This window comes from Egretta garzetta, unplaced genomic scaffold (genome assembly GCF_000687185.1).
Source record: "Egretta garzetta isolate BGI_Z169 unplaced genomic scaffold, ASM68718v1 scaffold394, whole genome shotgun sequence".
NCBI lineage: Eukaryota > Metazoa > Chordata > Aves > Pelecaniformes > Ardeidae > Egretta > Egretta garzetta.
This window is the reverse complement of record NW_009259533.1, coordinates 650,514-665,478: the sequence shown is the minus strand read 5'-3', so window position 1 is coordinate 665,478 and position 14,965 is coordinate 650,514. Positions and strand designations below refer to the sequence as shown.

The window sequence follows — 14,965 nt, the reverse complement described above, 5'->3', positions numbered from 1 at the left end:
CCCCCGGGGCCCCCCCCTCTTCCCCCCCCACAGCCACAGTTTCAGATATTTCTCTAATGGTCTATAGGCCAGACATCTCTGCACTCGTAAGATCAGCATTGTTATCCACAACCATAGCAAACATGTCAGTGCAGTCCCAGGGCCAGCCAGAGCATAGGGACACATTGTCCATGGGATGTCTACAGAGTAACTGCATTGATGGGACATGGACCCACTGGGCACAGGACCACCTCAGAGGACTACTCTTCCAAGGAGGTGCAGACATAGGCATGGACACTGTCCCACATGCCAGCCTTTGCTGACTTCTACCCATCAACCTGGTAGAGAAAAGGATGCTGACATCCTAATATCCTAAATATTCTCCCAAATAAATGACAAATGTGGTGTGAAAGGGGAAGAAAAGCATTAACCCTTGCCTGTGGTGGCAATAAATGGAAGAAGAGGGAGAATGAGAATGACTTGGGACCTCACACAGGCAGAGAAATTGAGATGTCTTGGCTTTAGATTGAAGCAAGATTAACACATGAACTTTTGGTAGCCCTCAGTGGTGCAGTCAGAGGAGATGGAGAGATAATGGGATCACAGGATCACAGTATAATTCAGGTTTGAAGGGGCCACAGGAGGGCCCTAGTGCAGCCTCTCACTCACAGCAGGACCAACTATGAGGTCAGACCAGATTGCTCAGGGGTCTAGCTGAAAATTTCCAATGAAAAAAAACCACATTAAAATATTTAAATTAAAATTTGCATTTCTCCATAACACCTGGTCTTAATAATCTGCCTCAAGTGTGCTATGTGGTAGCCTCAATGCAAAGGGGAACAGGAGAGTTGAATGCAGGGATGGAAATGATACCCAGAGGAGACGCACTGGGTAGATAGATGGTGAACAGGGTGGTGGGGAAATACAGTTCTGTAACATCCTCTTTTATAAAAGAACAAATAAAAGTATTAAAGAATACCTGAAGAGGAGCCTGCGTAGTGCAGAAGGCATAAACTAACGTTGTCTTTGGCATCAGTCACTAAAATTTGACATCCATTGTTAATACTGTTAACACTGATTTTCAGTCTAATTTCTGTGAGGATATGGGCCAGGGCTAATTTATAAAGAAACAGGCATCTTTGGTAAATAAGAGGGAACATGAACTGGTCTTGCTGTGAAATGTGGATTTCAATCACCTTCTCAGTGATCTCTTCCCTTGTTATCTCTGCAGGGTCTTTTCAATGCACTTGGTTCACCCTCCTCTCTCCTCAGCTGTTCAGGGAGGGCTGTGTCCCTGTCCAACCAGTGTGTCCCTGTCCAACCAGTGGGGTCTCAATGGGATGCCCCAGGGCTTTGCCACATGATCGTTTATCTATTCATGACATAAGACTAACCTGGTGTTATTCTCTCCATCTGGATTGGGGAAAATTTTGATTTCCCTACCAAAAAGAAATCAAAAAGAAAGCACGACACTCAGTCCAGGAAGGCAAGAAGTCAAATCTGCAGTAACAGCTCTTGAGAGCACTGCTAGGGGATCTTGGCTGGTTGATGGGCTATTGATCTACATTGTTATTAACTAGCACCAGAGAACTAGATAGTGAACTGCTCTAACCTAAGTAATAGGTTAGAGTGGTAATTCCCCTTTGGGGCAGCAAATCACAACCACAAAACCAGCTGTATCGATAAGGCATATGATGCTTGTGCTGTCTGTGCCAACAGAAATAGGAGCAAGATATTACCTTTATTGAGACAGTCATCATCTGGCAACAAAAAAATAGGCAAAAGTGCAGTAAATGGTGGAGGAAAGTAACCCATCCTTTTAACAAAGGAGACATTAACACTTAAGCAAGAGGATTTGCAGAAACTGAACACTATTTCATTACAAGCACTAGAGATCTCTCTCCAGCTCTCTACCTTATCAATGTACATTGACAGTCAATATACGAGTCTTCAACTCAGCTCAATTTCTGTGGATATATATATGCAGATGTGTCTGCCTAAAATTCAGATTATTAGCAAATAATGTGTGTGTCAGCACTATTTTCTCCTTCTGCAGAGGAAATACTTCACTTTTAGTAGGTGCTAAAGTCCATCCCTATTCAGCAAAGCTCTTAAGACATACGTAAGTGATTTGCTGAATCAAGGCTTTCATTACTAGCTCCTTCATGCAAACTCACTGAAAGGAAGAGTGCATGAAGAAAAGGGTTTAGGGCAAGACTCTCTGGCAGTAACAGTCTTTAAATAAGGCACTGGGAATCTAAGGCAGAAAAGGAAAATTATCTCTAGCACGTGATAGAAACATCTCCAATTTAGTTAAAAGCATTTCTCTACACACAGGGTGGTCATAGGGTTACACCTGAGATATAAGAAATGTCTAGGGCTAAAAATAAATGTTATGATTTCCTGAATCCTCTCTGTCTTGCAAGATGAGATCCTAGGTTGTACATATATCCCTGATGAAATAGTGATTGCAAAAAAATACAATCTCTAATCATTTCTGTAAGGAAAAGAAGAAATACAGTTTTAGCCAGCCAATAGGAAAAAGTTTGAACTTTTGCAAGTAGTCCTAGCAAAAATGATGTGTGAGCAGAAAGGAGATGATGAGAGAATTTTCACAATATATTACCCAGTGGTATTTCATCTCTTGCCTCTGTGTCTGGATGTATCGGGTTTATGGGCCAGATGGATGTACACCGATACAACAGTAGCATTTAATAAACAGTGGGAATGGAAAGAGAAGGAAATACAGCAAGACCTCTCTGTGGGTGCATGTGATTTTTCTGTTTGTTGTTTTAGCATGTAACTGCCCTCTATACCGTTCTCCAGGTTGTTACTGAGTTGTCATACTCTGTGGGCTGCAGCAGGGAAAGGATCCTGACTCCTCAGCCACTAGGTATGGATTGGTTGAGCACCATACTGTGCGAGGCTAGCAGAACTGACTAGATATGCTCACGTTGCAGAGCACTTCACTTGCACCTCCTCTGGGTCCCATGTGATTCCCCTTTAGCCCCGAAATGTATTCTTATATTTGTTTGCTCTGTGCAAGGTGGTAGATATCATGAGTCTGTCTCACAGCTTGTTGGTGCAATTTTTTTTCTAGCATGATCATAGAATCATAGAATCAATGTTTTGGGTTGGAAGGGACCCCTAGAGGTCATCTAGTCCAACCCCCCTGCACGGAACAGGGACACCATTAACTAGATCAGGTTGCTCAGAGCTCCATCCAACTTGGTCTTGAATGTTTCCAGGGATGGGGCCTCCCTTACCTCTCTGGGCAACCTGTTCCAGAAATTCCTCTAGCATGATGATGTTCTGGGCTTAGGACATGATAAAAAAAGTATATGGCACTTTCAAGCAGAGTTGGGAACTCTTCTGAATGGAAAAAGTCAAACTTAAGGTAATATGCAATCACTCTGGCTTTCTGGAGAAGACCAAGAACCAGATTCTCTCTCAGTTGCTCTGGAAAGAACTAAGTCTGTACCTGCACTGGCAAGTATTGCAGAGCAGCAGGCACAGATGTACAGAGAAAAACAGCTGGTGCTGGGGACCCAATATCCAGAGCATCCATGAAGTTTTACTTCACACTAGCTCCAGCCTGTTCCTATGGACTGAATGTCTATTATTGGTCAGAGTCCATGAGGTGAACACTTGTAATATATCTTTTAATGGGGTTTGGTCCCATGTGAAATTAATTAGTGAGCTCTGAGAGTACTCTCAGAACTGAACTAAAACACAATATGTGAGCAGAACTGTGCGATTCCTACCAAAATACGAGCCAGCAGCGTGCCCAGGTGGCCAAGAAGGCCAATAGCATCCTGGCTTACATCAGAAGTGGTGTGGCCAGCAAGACTAGGGAAGTGATTGTCCCTTTGTACTCTGCACTACTGAGGCCACACCTCAAATACTGTGTCCTGTTTTGGGCCCTTCACTACAAGAAGCACATTGAGGTGCTGGAGCACATCCAAAGAAGGGCAACGAAGCTGGTGAAGGGTCTGGAGCACAAGGCTGATGGGGAGCGGCTGAGGGAACAGGAGAAGAGGAGGCTGAGGGGAGACCTTATTGCTCTTTACAACTACCTGAAAGGAGGTGGGACGAGAGGCAGCGGCCTTAAGTTGTGCCAGAGGAGGTTTAGGTTGGATATTATGAAAAATTTCTTCACCAAAAGGGTTGTCAAGCATTGTAACAGGGTGCCCAGGGAAGTGGTTGAGTCACCGCCCCTGGAGGCATTGAAAAGATACTTAGGGAAATGGTTTAGTGCTGGACTTGGTAGTGTTAGGTTAATGGTTGGACTCAATGATCTTAAGGGTCTTTTCCTACCTAAAGATTCTATAATTTTATTCTATGATTCTAAAACTGCCATTCTCATAGAAGCCAAAACATTTGGGTAGACACACCTTAAGCAGACTTGCTCCATAAAGAAGCCTGGAAGTTAACTAGCATGTGTTTAATGATGATATTTGAATCTGAAGTGAAACAGCGAGTGAGTCAAAATGACACTGAAAACACCAAAATAGCACTAGCCCATCAGGGCAAAGCCTCTGAATTTCCAATTAAATTAATAAAACTTTTCAGTGCTGACTGGCATGACACTGGCAGTTTGAAGGCAACATGTTGAGGATATGGAGATTGCCTATGAAGGGTTTTGACCTGAAGGCAAGTAACTGAAGTTTGGAGCAACGCATAAGTTGTGGAGGCCGCAAGGGGACAGAGAGGGGAAGCATGGGCAAATCAATATGCAGTGAAAGTGATCACTGCGTGAGTCTGCTGGGATAGACTGCTTTTTGTTCTCAATACTTGTTAAGGCTTCTCCACATTTTCAAAGCAGCCAGCTGTTATTTTCACATATCCCTTATTTTGCCCTCAGGCTTGCACAGTTTCCCACAGAATTTACCCTTAATTTGCTTTACTCCTCTATCCCTAAGTGTCAGTGAAGACTAAAGGAAATTTTTGTGGTCAAGTCATCAAATCATAGGGTTGCAGCTGTACAAGGACATGGAAGATACCTGTTCTCAGGCACTGAAACTGCAGGTACGGAGCACAAGTCATACGAGGAACGGCTGAGGGAACTGGGGTTGTTTAGTCTGGAGAAGAGGAGGCTGAGGGGAGACCTGATCGCCCTCTACAGCTACCTGAAAGGAGGCTGTAGTGAGGAGGAGGTCGGCCTCTTCTCCCTGGTAACAGATGATAGAACGAGGGGGAATGGTTTGAAGCCGCGCCAGAGCAGGTTTAGGTTAGATATTAGGAAAAACTTCTTCACGGAAAGGGTTGTCAGGCTCTGGAATGGGCTGCCCAGGGAGGTGGTAGAGTCCCCATCCTTGGAGGTATTTAAAAGAAGGATAGATGAGGTGCTTAGGGACATGGTTTAGTTTAGTGGTGGGATGGCAGGGTTAGGTTAAAGGTTGGACTCGATGACCTTAAAGGTCTTTTCCAACCAAAGCGATTCTATGATTCTATGATTCTATGATTCTATGATTCTATGATTCTATGATTCTATGCACTTCATTGCATCCACATTGTGAAGTCCCCTTACCCTCTGAACAAGGTGGCTGCATCGAAACGGCTTATGGAGACCATATTAACTCTCAAACTGTGTCAATATTTGGGCAAGCACTGGCTAATGTGGGTCAAAAGTGTGCCAGGATACACTCTAACAATTTAGAAGTGTAATGAGTCAGTTCTAGTGTCCTTGGTACTGTTTAATTTACTAGTGTAGAAATTATCTAGACATTTTCCATCAGCACTTGTAACCTCTGAATTGGCTCCATGGGGCTATTTACACATTTCTTCTGTGCAGCTGTGCTACAACACCAAGATCCTATATACGGTCTGGTGCTGTAGGAGAAAGGAACTAACAAATGGGAAATAATTGAGAATAGAAAACCAAAGTGACTGAAAAGCAAGGGAGACTGACTTGTGAAGAGGAGGATAACTGTTAGCATGTCAGGAGTTTAAAAGCCAAAGGGAAAGAAGAATTATTTGCAGGATCCAGTAGAGTTTCGCTAGGTATAAAGAGCTGAGAATGAGAAAGGGATCTTTAGCAAGAACAGAGGGAAGCTTTTCATCAGCACTGAAGCCTGCTGGACCGTGAAATAGTCTCCTGAAATAAATGGTGGCAGTCCTACAGCTCTGGTCATTTTAAACTAGACTGGTCAAAATACTCAAACGGATTCTTTAGGGAACAACTCAATACTGAGTCCCAGGGATGGCCACGTCAATCTCGCAGGCAGCTCTGCTGCTCATGATAATTAGGCTCAACCACGCTGCCATGAAAAGAGTGCTGTTTGACACTCATGCAGTACCAGATCTTTCACTTACGGTGCTTGTCATGATATCATGTTATTTATACATTACTCTGAGTTGAAAAGTCTCTGGGAAGAGGCAGGCAGAGCCCTCATAAGTCAAAACCCCAGCCTACTGAAGCTGATGAAAGATATAAAATAGATTGCATTAAACCTTCTAAACTGCTAGCATCAGTGAAAGGTTTTAGTGAAAGTACCCCTCAGCAAGAAATGATATGTAGTAATGAGTGAACAAGGAACATGTTTGAACTAACAAACACTCCCTGACAGACTCTGTGGGGCTTTTTTTGTTTTATATTTATTGTATTTCATTTTCTGTCTGCTTACAAATGCTTGACTGGCAGGTGTGGAGGCACTTCTCTTCAAAACTGATAGGGAATGAACATCAACATTTCTCAACACCAACCCAGAGGGAAAAAACCTTTCCTAAAAATAATGGCGTTTCCCTCACACCTCTTGCCACACCCTATCAAACTCTCCTTCTCTCTTTGCCAAGAGAAGCATCGACTAAAATGAAGCTCTGTTGGTGTGGTTTGCTTTCTTCAGGATATCCTCAACTGATTATTAGAAACTGGATGAAAGTATTCTCACCATATATTCACTTGCCAAAAGTTAGCAAGGCATCACCAGACAGCATTGGCTCTCATGTTCTGATGATGATATATTACTGGAGAAAACTGTCCACCTTCTCACATCACCCAAGTTAGTGCCTGCGTTAAATACAGAAAGAAAGAAATGGAAACCTGTGGGAATACCCCAGGGAGCAGGGCAGATCCTTCTTGTTATTTACTGTGCCTACTGACCAAAACGAGGAAGGAACACACTAAACTACTTACTCTCCCAATTCCCTGTGAGACACAGGATGATGCTTTCAGCCTTGCTTTACAGGTAAGCAACTTAAGATCAGTATGATAAATACCCAGGGCATATAAGGAGTTGATGGTAGAGTTGATGCTTGAACTAATTTCTCCAAATGCTCTCCTAGCACCCTTGCACTGGGGGACTCTCCATGGCTGCACAGGCATCTGCAACTGATGGTCTTCAGTTTGCAATGTCTGTCCACTTAGTGTTTAATCATTAAACTGTGTTTCAGCTAGACTTACCCTGTATTCATCTGACCTGAATGGCTTTCTTCTTGACTGCTAAGTAATTTGGTAACTGCAATAATCTGTATAAACTGACTGGCATCTGCTGGTTTTCAGGGCTGAGAGGTGATGTGTTAGTCCTCGTAGTGTCAGGTTTGGTAGCTGACAAAATGGGCAGCTACCTACCTCCATGGACTGAGCTCTTATTGCTGCTGCTCCTCCTGTGGGGGCGGAGATAAAAAGGGGGGTAGGGAAGTCGAGATAGATGAAGTGAACCTTGCTATTTCAGGAACAACTGTTCCCAATACCAGGAAAAAGCCCTGCTTTCCAAATCTGCCCCTTCCCTCATATACTTCTGTCTTGGCTATTCATAGAATCATAGAATTGTTTAGGTTGGAAAAGACCTTTCAGAACATCAAGTCCAACTGTTCCCCTAACCCTGCCATCCCACCACTAAACCACGTCCCTAAGCACCTCGTCTACCCGGCTTTTAAATACCTCCAGGGATGGGGACTCGACCCCTTCCCTGGGCAGCCCATCCCAGTGCTTGACAACCTTTTCGGTGAAGAAATTTTTCCTAATGTCCAACCTAAACCTGCCCTGGCACAACTTGAGGCCATTTCCCCTCATCCTATTGCCTGTTACTGGGGAGAAGAGACTGATCCCCACGTAGCTACAGCCTCCTTTCAGGTAGTTCTAGAGGGCGATAAGGTCTCCCCTCAGCCTCCTTTTCTCCAGGCTAAAAATTCCCCACTCTTCATGGTAGGAGAATGTCCACTGCTGTGTTAGCAGACCAGGAAGCACAGGAGTGGGATGGGAGTGTGCTATAAGAAAGAAAAGAGTGTTGTGGAGGACGTGGGGTGACCTGGTGGTGACTCCAAGGAGATGGTGGGGTCTAGAAGGGGTTCATCTCATCTTCCTTCCTCATCAGCTCTGGTGAAGCTGTTTGCATGGGGAGGATCACTGGAGGCTTTCTGAATCGATATGTCATTTAGTATCTTTTTTTTATAGGTCTTTCCAGTTACCACACGAAATTCTGAAGTTCTCCATTCAGTGGTTATCCATTTCTTCTCAAAGTTTAACCTCCTTCCATTTTTCACATGACCACAGGTGCCAATGAAAGGCACGGGACACTAAATTATATATATTTGCTATGACAGAGCTTGTGCCAGCACTGAGCACTGACAATGCACATTACAGTTCAGCTCATGTATTTCTGATGGCACATTTTACAGTGCTATATATAAAGTTGTTATGGCATCTATTATTCACTGCCAATACAGTTCAAGTTAAAATAGGTTTTATATAACAGTTCAAAGCAATATTTTAAGAAATAACACTTGTGTCAAGGCTGCTGTGTCCTACCAGATTTTGACATTTCCAAGCAATAAAGATCTATATCCAAAATGTAAGGTTTTGGCGAGACATCTCCCTTGAAGACTTCTCTATTTTTAATCTGCAAGCAATAGCAAAAGAAGCACATTTAAATAAAATGAACAGCCAGCCGAACTTTTGACATGGCTGTTATCTTTCTAGGTGGAAACTGTGAACGCTGAACAGTGCCTCAAGGGATGTTCATGACAGAGAACAATGTCCCATTAACCTGAACCTCTGAAGAGATTCTGGAGTTGTGGAAAACACACAAATAGGAAAGAGTCATTGGAACATTAAGAAGATGTCTATTATGGGCACAATTTTATATCTGTTTTTCAGGACACAAGACGGGAAGAGAATTTATTTCCTCATTTCTTTAGCAATGAAAAAGGTTTTATATCTGTTCTTGCAAAAAGGGTAAATTCAATGTCTCCAAAAAAAGGCCCATTACTGGTACCAGCACCATGAGCTTCTCCAAAGTTGTGTGCTAATCAGTGCGGCCCAGAAGATATGATAATGTAGCAATGATCTGTGACCTCTGCTGTGCTACTTAAGATCTGCGTGTTTCAGGTGCTAGATATGCAGAAAAGTAAAAATCCCAGCAAGACCAATCTACTTGCATAAGATATGTTTGGCACAGCTCTGTTCTTCATTCTGGTCCCCAAAGAGCAAAGGAGAACAAATGCTATACATCAATCTGGCAATAAATTTAGTTTATTAGCTGCATTTGACAGTTAGGAGTAATTTTTCCTTTTAATATTCTTGGTTACTTACTGGTTTTGAAAACTTTGGAACAAAGTTGGAAGGGTGACTGAGCTCAGTGAGTCCCTTCTCTGTATACCCACAAGTTCTCATGAAATCAAGGAAGTTTTAATGTGCAAGATGAGTCCTTTCACAAGCAATATGTTTGTGTGGGTCAACAAGCAGGAAAACAAAACCCAGTGAAAATGATTTAAAAGCCCCATCTGCTTATTCAAATACAGCTGGGGAAAGGTACGACAGTCCAAAAATCCATTTCATTTTCATTATATTTCTTTCAAAAGAGATGTTAAATAAAATACTATTGGTCCTAAATGTTTTCCTCCTGAGGAGAAATGTTTAAACTACATTTGAAATAATGTATGTGGAATGCAGTCCTCCTTACAGGATGAAAATGGATCTTAGATAGCAGAGCAAAATGAACGCAGTTATGATGGAGATAGGGAAAAAAGCAGGTAAAAAGAAAGCATACACATTAGGAAGCAGAAGGCTGAGCAACATTAACAGCTTAAATTGAATAAGTTATTAACTGCATAACTTGAATAAGTTATTCAGAGGTAAATTCATGTTAGGCAGAAAGGCATACAGGATCTACCAAATCTATAGATACGTGACCTGCCCAATACATGAGTGTTGCATTTATTTAGAAGTTATGTAGGGCTGGGACTGGATTCACTTAACCCACCTGAAATACCCCATCATGGTCCAGTGCAGTCCCATGCAGAGATACCAGCTTGTTGCACAGAAATGGGATTTAACCAGCAAAATAAGGATCTTTCTAAGGAGACACGACTGTACCTCTTGATTTTCCGAAGTTGGTGCACTTGAGGCTGGCTTAGAGTTTGTCACATTCCACTGCCTAATGCGCAAACACTAAATGTGTGGGGTTGTTTTGGGTTTTTTTCTGGGGAGGACAGGGGGCAACATAAAGATGGAAAGAAAATGGCAGTGACTATGTTTCAAACAAAAGGATCACAACAATACCCTTTTTGTCCACAACACCATTTCAGAAATACTTTTGCATCCATCCTTCTTGAACATTAAGGTGCAGGAACATCCCAAAACATGTGTCTTCTTGCTACAAAGTTCCCTAGAGTTTGTCCTGGTGGATGCAAGAGATTCCTCAAGTACGAAAGGACAATTCACACCCAAGGATACTCAGCGGGAGAATATTCTTTAACAATTTCATCCCTAGTAATGCACTCAGGTCCACAAAGCTCTATCACATCTATTCAGGAAACCATAACAGAAATTAGACGTGCACTAACCTCGACCCACTCTTGTAAAGCTATCAAAATTTCTTACTTACAGTGTTGAATCCTATGTAGCTATCACTGTTTGCAAACAGAGGTCAAAGCCTCAAAGCACCAGTCTACAGCAGGAACGTGTCCCCTTCTTGCACTGTTAACTCAATCATAATTCCTGCTATACCGCAACCAAAATCTATTCTGATAAAATTAGCTCAATCCAATTAAAGGACAAAGTACAGTCCTTAATTAAATGTTCTGATTATTCTGAAGCCCTATTTTTTTTCAGTTCATCTTGAGTTTAGGCCTGTAAAATCACACAAATTAGAAAGATTTTAAATGGTCTGGTTTTACTCATTTATTGCTTAAATTTGAGTAACAAGAGTTTCCCAAAAGCATAAAAAGAGAATTATAAAAAGAAAAATGTGGGCTGTTTAACTTATTCAAACCTCTTTTTGTACCTTTGTTCATATTTTATTTATAGCACTTCTAAAAAAGGAAATAAAAATAATACGTCTTAACGGCATCAAGAACATGCAAATACTTTGATAAAGCAAAAAATATTGAATTATTTGAAACAGTTAACAAGTTATTTCCTTTCATCTACCTATTATTCTCTTTAATGGTAAAGCTGAGTATTTTCTGCCTGTGACAAATTCCAGTTTCAAGTTTGCATGCACCGAGAAAGTTGTTTTGCTGAAGAACCATGCTCAATTAAACTACCTCACTGCAAACTCTGTTATGGAAAACCCACCGAAAAAAACCCCCAAACCAGCCAACATTAGGTCTTGAACTTTAATTAATTCTTGTCATTTTCATTACAGGTCATATGGATTTCTGATTCTTCCTCCTGCCACTGATTTCCGTTTTTAGAAGCACCTGATAACTCTCCCATGTTTAGTGATGGTGTACAGGCAGCCATGTAAATCAGCGTTTCCTTCATCGTGTTGAGCAATGCACAAAGCAAGGAATGTGCATTTCCACCTCACAAGCCCATGACGGGAGAAGGTTACTGACCTCAATCTGCTGAATGGCCTCTTCCCGCTGACGGATGACCTCCAGATCCTCTTCTGTGATTTCCGAGAGCAAGGCTTGATCCTGGCTCTGGTTCTGCCACATGCCATCTCCCCCGTTAAAGATCTTCTCATCATCAGGGAGGTCAGAGAAAGGGGTCCTGGGGCTCTGCTGAGATGGGAGAATGGAAAGAAAGCAAAAGAAGTGTAAATATTGTTCATTTTTACATAGCCTTCTTACAGGAAGAGAAAATAGTAATATAAAAGGTCACATAAACAGTGGTGAAAAGGTAAGATGAGAAGAGTAAGTCACATGAGAGGAAACATATCAAGTATGGAAGGAATTGTTAAGACCTGAAACCAGATCTCCTGAGCTACATTTGAGCCCCAGCAACCAGTTTCAATTTTCCAGCAGTTCTGACAGAACAAACCATTTACCTTCATCCAAAAAATGACACATTTACCGTGTTGATTTTCCTGCAAATTCTTCTAGAATTAGACACTTTTTCAGACATAAAGCCTATGCATTTGCCTTGAAGACTTTATGATCCAACTTGCAACATTCAACATAACGAAGGATGCCATCTTGTCTCTTTATGAGATAAATGAAATACAGCTAAAAAAAGGGGAAAATCATTATAGTAATGTGACTGCATAGTCATCAGCTTGAGCCACCCACAGTTTCATGGTGTTCACTCTATAGAGTTGAAGTGATTTTGCTGACACATCAGATACCAGTTTCTAGGTAGTTAGATGTTCATACTGCCTTTGGGAGCTGTGCTTATGTTCAGACCCCAGTTGAAAGAGTCTGTTCATGATCCAGCTGCATCTACACTGCAGGCAGGGGCAGAGATTTAACAAGGTCTTCTCCTCCTTCTAGCCTTTAGTTTCTGTGCCTACAGAGATGTTAGGTTCAGTCTAGACTGGACTCAGAGAATGAAGCAACACAAGGTTGGTTTGGAGAATCAAGAGGCTGAGCTCAAGTTCTAATCTAATAGGCACTGCTGAAGACTCCAATCCTATAACTGCAGGAGTATTTCACTTCAAACAATGCACACGGTCCTTTAAACTGGCCTTGAGATGATCTTTGACTCCTAATCAAAAGTTACAATAAAAAAGGAATCCCAGTGCTTGTGATGCTCTGAAGTTGACAGAAGAAATGGCAGTCACTACAGCACATTCTTGACCTGGATATCCCTGAAGTCTCTGAAAGCTACAGGAGAAAACAAGCACGAGAATTCAGAGGGATGTTCAGTTCTCTGAATCTGGGCTTATCTGAAGCACAAACCCCTGGGTTTTTCAACAAGTTGTGCCTGAGAAATAAAGGTCTTTGCTGTCTTGCTGTGGCTAAGTTTTCAGATATATTAAATGCCCTGAAGTCCTACAGAGTGAATAGGAAGGAAGGCCATCAGGCAGCTTGCTGGAAGGGCACAGAAGGGCTGGAGAACTGTACGGACCGGGAGGACTTGAGTGGAAGTTGCAATGAGAGCAATGCCAAATCACCACGGCAAGAAGGAGAAGCCTAACCAAGTATGCATGAGTGAGGCAGGGGAATGAGAAAAAAAAAAAAAAAAGTCTCTTATAATGTGTTTTACTTCTTGCTTTCTTGACTTAGAGATCTGCCTTGGAGGAACTGTGAAGGAGGGATAGAGAAAATGGGTAATATTCAATCCTTACAATCACATTTAGACACTCTAACTGGCTAGATTTTGAAGAATATCAGGTATCTAGAAACACTTATTTAACACTTTAATTCTTTAAAGAGTGTATAATTTCTGCATTTAGAAACTAAATAATTTCGCAGTTACTTAAACCTAGACTTTCCCTCACAAATTTAATTAATTATTATTTTCACCATTATCTAGTTGCAGACAAGTAAGATGATACAATGTGATGAAGGAAGTGGTGTGAGGGAAGAAGTAGAGGTATACGGAAAAATCCGCAGCAAACAGTCAAGTATCTTTCAAAAATATAAAGAGAAGATTAAAATCTTTGACATTAATGTCTTACTTTGTTTCACCTTCTGCTTCCCTGGGATCTGCTATGTACAGAGAAAGGGTGTGTTACAGGAAGAAAATAATCATTTAAAATTAGGTTAAAAATTCATTTACACTTTAGAAGACACATTTTAATAGGATTAAGATACTCTGGGGGTGTTTTACTCACTAATTATTACGTGCCTTGGACACTAACTTATCTGGTAGACTGTTTCAGTGCCAAAAGCATGTATTAATGGACTCAAGAAAAAAACCCTTGGGGTATTCTAATGTTTCATTTATAGTGACAGAGGTGTCTTCTCATCTTCACCAGTGGACTAACTAGGACACGCAGATGCAGTTACACTGCACAATGCCACATAGGCTTGAAGAGCCCAAGTGTCTGCCCTCTAAAGATGCAGGAAAAGTGATCTCATGAAATTCTTGTGCTACAGTCACAGCAAGGACATTGTGCCATGGACCTAAATGAACATGAATGGACACTTAAATCCATGCTTTCCTACGCAGATATGCATTTCAGTGGAAGATAACAAATTTACAAGTTTTCAGATGTTCCCTGTTCTGATGTGGGAGCACAGAATTATGAGGAGAACCAGCAATACACCAACCAACTCTTCAAATTTTATTAGTCCATGTAATACCACAAATATGCTTGATCCTGGCCTGTGTCAATAGAACCAGCAATACACCAACCAACTCTTCAAATTATATTAGTCCATGTAATACCACAGTTGCATCACAAATATGCTTGATCCTGGCCTGTGTCAACTTTAGTCATGCCTGCTTGTTGGTCCTGGTATCTTTAAATAACACCCCCCCACACTCAAATAATCCAGATAGTGTAATGTAAGTGATGCTGCTCAGTCATCCCTTACAAAAGCTGGCTATTCATGTGTTTAAATAGATAACGGTCTAGACACCGATGTTTTTCTCTAAACAAAGTAGTGGCTTAAGTTAATTTCAGAGCTACTGAAGGCAATTACATGAGTTTGTATCCTTAACATCTGTCGAGAAAGTCCAACCAGGGCTGCTGAATGAGTGAGTAAATCAGGAAACAATGGGATGCAGGGGGGCTGAAATTTCCTTTCAGACATAAAGACGGCTCCATAGTAACATTAAATATAGTCACCATGACCTGTTACCGGAGTATGTATGGTGGCTGGCTGCACGAACATATTAAAAGTGATTTTGTGTTCCTTGATAGTACAGAGC

At 41.7% G+C, this 14,965-nt stretch overlaps 1 protein-coding gene across 1 annotated transcript in view; it reads right to left on the bottom strand.

Annotated features, from left to right (window-relative positions):
- The window catches only part of TSNARE1 (t-SNARE domain containing 1), a 329,654-nt gene that overhangs the window by 162,796 nt on the left and 151,893 nt on the right, over window positions 1-14,965 (bottom strand). Inside the window, exon 8 of the mRNA XM_009637630.1 lies at window positions 11,761-11,925. Within this exon, the coding sequence (XP_009635925.1) occupies window positions 11,761-11,925 (165 nt within the window). The remainder of the gene's footprint in view (window positions 1-11,760; window positions 11,926-14,965) is intronic.